The 5983-nt window shown below is 37.1% G+C and overlaps 1 protein-coding gene across 1 annotated transcript; it reads right to left on the bottom strand.

Annotated features, from left to right (window-relative positions):
• Positions 1-1333: 1333 nt before the first annotated feature.
• Positions 1334-4339, bottom strand: LOC110808046 (BRANCHLESS TRICHOME-like protein). Its single transcript, XM_088207719.1, has 4 exons — positions 3917-4339; positions 3369-3503; positions 2840-3119; positions 1334-2808 (listed from the first exon to the last, which is right to left on the bottom strand). Exons 3-4 carry the CDS (start codon positions 2997-2999, stop codon positions 2312-2314), a joined length of 657 nt encoding a protein of 218 aa, XP_088063845.1. The 5' UTR covers positions 3000-3119; positions 3369-3503; positions 3917-4339; the 3' UTR covers positions 1334-2311.
• Positions 4340-5983: the final 1644 nt, after the last annotated feature.

The following is a 5983-nucleotide window of genomic DNA, read 5'->3' as shown; positions in this document are numbered from 1 at the left end:
AACTAGTTAATACTTAGAAATTAAACCTAGAATTACATCAAATACTTGGGCCTTGCACATTATTGGGAGATCCACAGAATTTGGAGCCTGCTCCAACTCTTATATTCAATGTTCTTGAAAATGAGAAATTATTTCTATAGGCAAGCAGAAGTAATATTTCAGTTCTAATAACATTTACCAATCAATATCTCATTACACAATTTTTTAGAACTATTTTATAGTGATCTTCCACTGTTGAATTTCAAAAATTTTAAGAGAAATTACAATTTTCCTCTTGTAGTTAATTTAACAGTAGTTTCTTACAGTTTACTACTGCATGGTTTGATTCTATATCATTGTACTTGAAATCACAAAGTACCATGAAACTTGTGGCTATTATTTGCTGAGTAAAAGAATAAAAGGAGGAAACTCCATGAAAAAAGAGCAGAGACTGAAAACTATCAAGCAGAATCCTAAACTTGCTTTAACTTTAAAATGGCATCATATCTAATAGTCAGGAAAGTTAAAATGAATCATGTCTTTGAAAGAAGCTGCATTTATTACTTACATGTGATACATACAAAATCACTCTATGTTACTTTGACAGAATGATTGATACTGTTTCTTCCTCCATAAGAAATTGTAAATTCAAGTAGAACTGTGCTTTTGATGGGTGTGTATCTATTACTTAATTAATACAATGCTTCTACAAGTATATCATTATGGAATTAAAAACATAAGTATAGTTGGTTTAATTATACATGAAATACGTAAACTATGATAGCTTCATATATCAAATGATTAAGATTACAAGAATGAAATAAAAATGAGATGATGAACTTGAACCAGTCCTAAGTTAGGCCTAAAACAATTTTGCAATGATCATGCCCAAACAAAAATCATGCATTTCCACTCTCCAGGTGGTTTGTAGTGAGCAGGTGCCGCTCGTGAAATGGACACAATCACACCCTAAAGATAGACCGCCGACAAGACTATGTGGGGTTGTGGGGCGTGCGAGTGATTCAACAAGAGAGAACAATTACATTCCGACAACAAAAATATTTTACCTGTTAATGGCACATGTAGAATCCAAGGAACATCAAGACATTCATTCTGAGAAAAGAGCCAAAAGGGCTTTGGTAACTTTTTTCAGCGATCCCATGGTGTCTCCCGCCTGCATTAGAAAGAAAAGGCCTTTGCAACAATTATTCATTTCTGCTGCAATGACTCAATAGAAAAGTAACATAATGGTTAACTGTTACCTTTGCATCTTTACGAACATTCGATGCTCTCTCAAGAGACGAGAAACTACATTATATGCAGACAAGATAAAAGAGATTTTTCAGGAAATGAATTGAACTGTATAAAAATGTAATAAATTATCATTTAAGTTGTCAGGTGTACAAAACTTCTGTTCATATTAATGACCATACCGGAAGTATAATATGCTCACAGTAAAATAAATTCTGGAATTGGAACCAGGAACGTAACTCTGTAAGCGAGAGTTTGGCAAGTGATGAAAATAACTTTTTACCAAGCTAAGCAGACTAATCATGAAGGGAAGAAGAATGGACCCAAAGAGACAGCTCACCGGAAAATAACTATTGTATTTTTTACAGTGTATGGAACGACATCACATAATGAAATCAGGAGAATGCCTTCCGTCTAACTCATCTAAGGAGATTATGCAACTGAATTTTCTGGCTCTACATCTTGGATGCCTTGAACCGTTCCTTGAGTGCCTTATGGCCATTCAGTTTCCCCCTTTATCCCTTGGTTTATGTGTGATTTGCCCAGGCAGGTGAGCTCAAACACCCAGTCAGATCCCAGTCCTGGGCCACCATCATTAGCTGACTTCCTATGAATAGAAAATTTTGTCCAGGATAGGAATTATCCCATTTGAAAGCCTTCTATCTATCCCTATCACAGGAGGATACTCTCTGATGCCTAGATATAGAAGATGATTTCTGTTTTGACTGTTCTCCTGAAACTAAGCAGACTTCAATGATCTCGGTCTTTGGAGAATTCTCAATTCTATTCTCATCAGATTCTTTTCCATCTAGTAAAACATCCTGCCTTGGTTAACCCTGTTCATCAAGGGTTCACTCTTTTCATGGGAATAAGTTGAATCCTGATCCTTCGAGTGACTAGTAGTTTTCCAGCTTAAATCTTCTTCGAAAGCGTTATAGCTAGAGAAATAATTGGAATGCTTCAGCACTGAGTCATCATCAAAATCACTTATCTCGGGATTCACATTCTGGTGACTAGAAGGACCACAAGAAGGGCTATGATTATCATATCCTTCAACTTCCTTTTTACTAGCTTTCATTTGTTAGATTTCTTCGAGTACTGAGTAGATATCCCCTGATTTTGAGGGAGCATATGAAAATTCCTTCATATCCTGAATAATTACTGATTTTGCTGCCTGCCTGATTAGCTCAGCTTTTCTTAACTCCATTACATCCATGGTAGTGCTTCTTGAGCTCAGAAAGGTTTCCAGGTCAGTTACTAACTTGTGCATCTGACTATATTTATCTTCAAGAGCCAACTTTTTATCAATCAGCTTCATCTGCACACACTCTTCACGCCAAACCTCAGCCCTCTGCAGCATATTCCTTCCTTCCACCTCGTCACATAGCTTTATCAACTTGCTTTTTGATGCTTCAATTTCAATCTCATCTTCTCTTACTTTCTTAGCTAGTTCATTAAAAATTTCACCCAATAAGTTTCTGGCATTTTTTGCTTCATCAAAATCTTGCATCAACTTCTTCTCAGAAAATTTCGCCACAGCAAGCAACCTGATCAATTTAGAATTGACAAGCTCCAATACTTATTGCCTTTTCCTTTCCCTGCTTAATTCATGCTTCTAATAACTGCACCAATTTTATACTTTCTCTGTTCTTCAATGAGGCTTTTTCCTCTCTAAGCTTTCTGAAAAAGCATTGGACTTTCTTCTTAGAGGAATCTCGTTCGGCTTCAAGCTCATGAATGAACAATTGAGCCTCCAAAAGTTTTGCCATCAGACTATAAACAGTTTGAACTTGGTCATTTCAAAGTCTCATGTGGTTCCACAAGCGATCAGCCTGGAGTGATGTTTTTGAGCACCTAGGATCCCACTTTGTCATGCCCTCCATTGCAAACTTAAGATATGGAAAATAAGAAGTAAAGTAGAAAAAGTTTTAAGGAAAGGCAAAAAAAAGAATTGAATTGAATTATAAGATTGATGACTAGATAATAAAACTCCATGAATCAAACAATGGTAGGAATATCCAACCAACATTTTTTATTACAATTACCAAACAATTCTAATTAGGTGAGACATTTCTTGGAGGGCATAACAGAAAGGCAGTACATCTAAGCCATTGTTTATATGAAAGAGACAGATATACCTTGAACTGGATTTCATATTCTGCACCAGATACAGAGGATGGTACAGGAGTTTGTAATAAATCCTTTCTCGCTGCACCATAGTCCCTACCGGCAAGATGATAAGGAAACATGCTAGTCAAATGCTTTACTCCAGGCTGCAGGAAAGAATAACCAGATGATTATAATTTCTTGATTACAGAATTCACAAGTTCAGAGAATTGCGTAAATGCTGAATCAAATAATATATCAATACATTAACCAACCAGATGAATTGAGTAAAGAATTGCAAATAGTTTTGCTTATCAGGCCAAGATTATCTTTTTCGGTCCTTAACATTCCAACCTTCTAATTGTTTGCATATGTTTTCTCGCGATTCGAACATTTTCTAGCGTTCTTTACGTTTCTCTATAAAAGTCAGTCGTTCATTTTAGGTACTTTCCCTCCATTCCCTTGGCACTCAAACATCCCAACTCATTTAGCATAGCGAAAAAGCAAACGCAAATACTTCACATCCTTAAAAAAATCGAAAAATCATCGAACAATTCCAATAAGAAAGAAGAAGCAGAACCTCGAAGCCGATCCGATCAGAGAGTCCACCATCCAAGGAAAAGCACAGTTGTCAAAGGCATGCGGCAAGCTTCCTCGCCGAAACCTCAGCCACTGCCCTCACTTTCCCATCTGACGCTGCTTCTAAGTCACCTCCAATTCTGGCGGAGATTGAGGAGGTACCGTGGTACTTGTTGAGATCGTTTAGCTTCCGATGGAAGGGAGAATTTTTCGCCAATCCCAGCTCCGATTCCCGATAAATAAAGTCCCTGCGGACGATCTCCGGCGGTGCAAAAGCCTATTGGCGCCACCTGAGAAGTTCATTAGGCTCAATAAAAATTATAACCTTATAAAATTAAGACAAAATGATTGTTGAGGAGTCGGTCGACCCGTGAAATGGTCAATTATTGACTAAAATATTAATCATGTGATGATGTTTATATTTTACCAGTACATAATATATATATATATATATACGGTGGGATCCAACGGACATGGAAGACACCACTTTGTTTGGAATCCAAGAGTTACAAAAATCATGAAAAGATTAATTAGAAGGGGTGTTATTGTAAGAAGATGCTCTTGAAACAAAAATTCCGATGCAATTGGATTTCTTCAGGGGATAAGAACACCAAATATTTTCATGCTCAAACCATCTCAAAAAGGAAAAAGAATAAAATTAGTATGCTTAAGAGATGATGATAGTAAGTAGAGTAATGATGGAGGCCAGCTTCGGATAATGACCTCCACTTTCTTTGAGAACCTTTATACAGCTGAAGAGGGATCCATACCACAGTACCCTGTTAGAAGTTTTTTCCCAAAGCTAACAGCTATTATGGTTGTTCAGTTGGATTTTGAGATAACGACCTATGAAATTTATGACGTTTTATTTAGTATGCACTCTTTGAAGGCCCTCGGAGTGGATGACCTTCATGCGGCATTCTTTCAGAACTAATGGGAGACTGCAAGCGAGTCAGTTTGCACAATGGTCAAAGGTATCTTCCATGGTGAATAGTTACTTGATGAGATTAACAAGACCCTTATTACCCTTATCCTTAAAGTTGCTAGAACAGAAACTATTAAAGAATTTCGTCCGATCAACGTATTAACGGTGTTATATAAAATCGTTATTAAACTCATTGCCAACATACTCAAGCACTTAATGTCTTTTTTGGTTGGCCCTACCTAAACTAGCTTTGTAACTAGTAGGAATATCACAAATAACATTATTATTGCCCAAGAAGTAGTCCACTCTATGTGACATTTGCAGGAAAAAGACAAATGGATGACCATTAAGGTGGACTTAGAAAAAGCTTATGATCGCATCCGTTAGGAATATGTGGATGACATTTTGCTTGATGTTGGTCTCCCTCCTAACCTTATCAAAGTCATCATATAGTGTATCTCATCTAGTTCCATGCAATTGTTGTGGAACGACTGTCTCACCCAAGAGTTCCGGCCTACTAGAGGCATTCGACAAGGGGATCCACTTTCACCCGACATATTTGTGTTATGCATGGAATGACTATATCTTTGCATCAACACCTGAGTAAGAAATAGTACGTGGAAGCCGATCTGCCTTGGTAAGAAGGGTCTTGCCCTCTCACATCTATTTTTTACGGATGACCTGGTAATCCTTAGGAAACCCACTAAGGACCAGACTCAAGTTATAAAGAAAGTCTCAAAGGATTTCTATGCAAGCTCCGGCCACAAAGTAAGTGCGACCAAAACACTTACTTTCTTTTCTCGCAATGTTACCACGGGTGAGACTAATCGTATTAGTAAGATGTTTGGGTTTCGAGTCTCCAGTAATCTTGGTAAGTATTTGAGAGTTCTTTTATTACATGATAGAGTCAATAAATATACTTATTATTATATCTTTGACAAGATTAACTAAAAGCTATCTGGCTGGAATGCTAACTTCCTTTCCTTTGCAGGGTGTTTAACTTTGATCAAGTCCGTTTTCATAACTATCTCTACTTATGCTATGCAGACCACAACCTTGCCTAAATCCATATGTAATCATATTGAAGCGGTTGTTGGGAAGTTTATTTGGGATCAGGGGAGTGACAACCGAAAAATCAGCTTT

Source organism: Carica papaya, chromosome 7 (assembly GCF_054855325.1).
Source record: "Carica papaya isolate Zhongbai chromosome 7, ASM5485532v1, whole genome shotgun sequence".
Taxonomy (NCBI): Eukaryota; Viridiplantae; Streptophyta; class Magnoliopsida; order Brassicales; family Caricaceae; genus Carica; species Carica papaya.
The sequence above is the reverse complement of the archived record's forward strand: the minus strand, read 5'-3'. Positions and strand labels throughout refer to the sequence as shown.

Coding starts and splice junctions, on each gene's coding strand:
- LOC110808046 (XM_088207719.1), bottom strand. CDS start 2,999: ATGGCAAAACTTTTGGAGGCTCAATTGTTCATTCATGAGCTTGAAGCC. Junction 2,809..2,839: donor GGTGCAGTTATTAGAAGCAT/GAATTAAGCAGG, acceptor AAAGGCAATAAG/TATTGGAGCTTGTCAATTCT.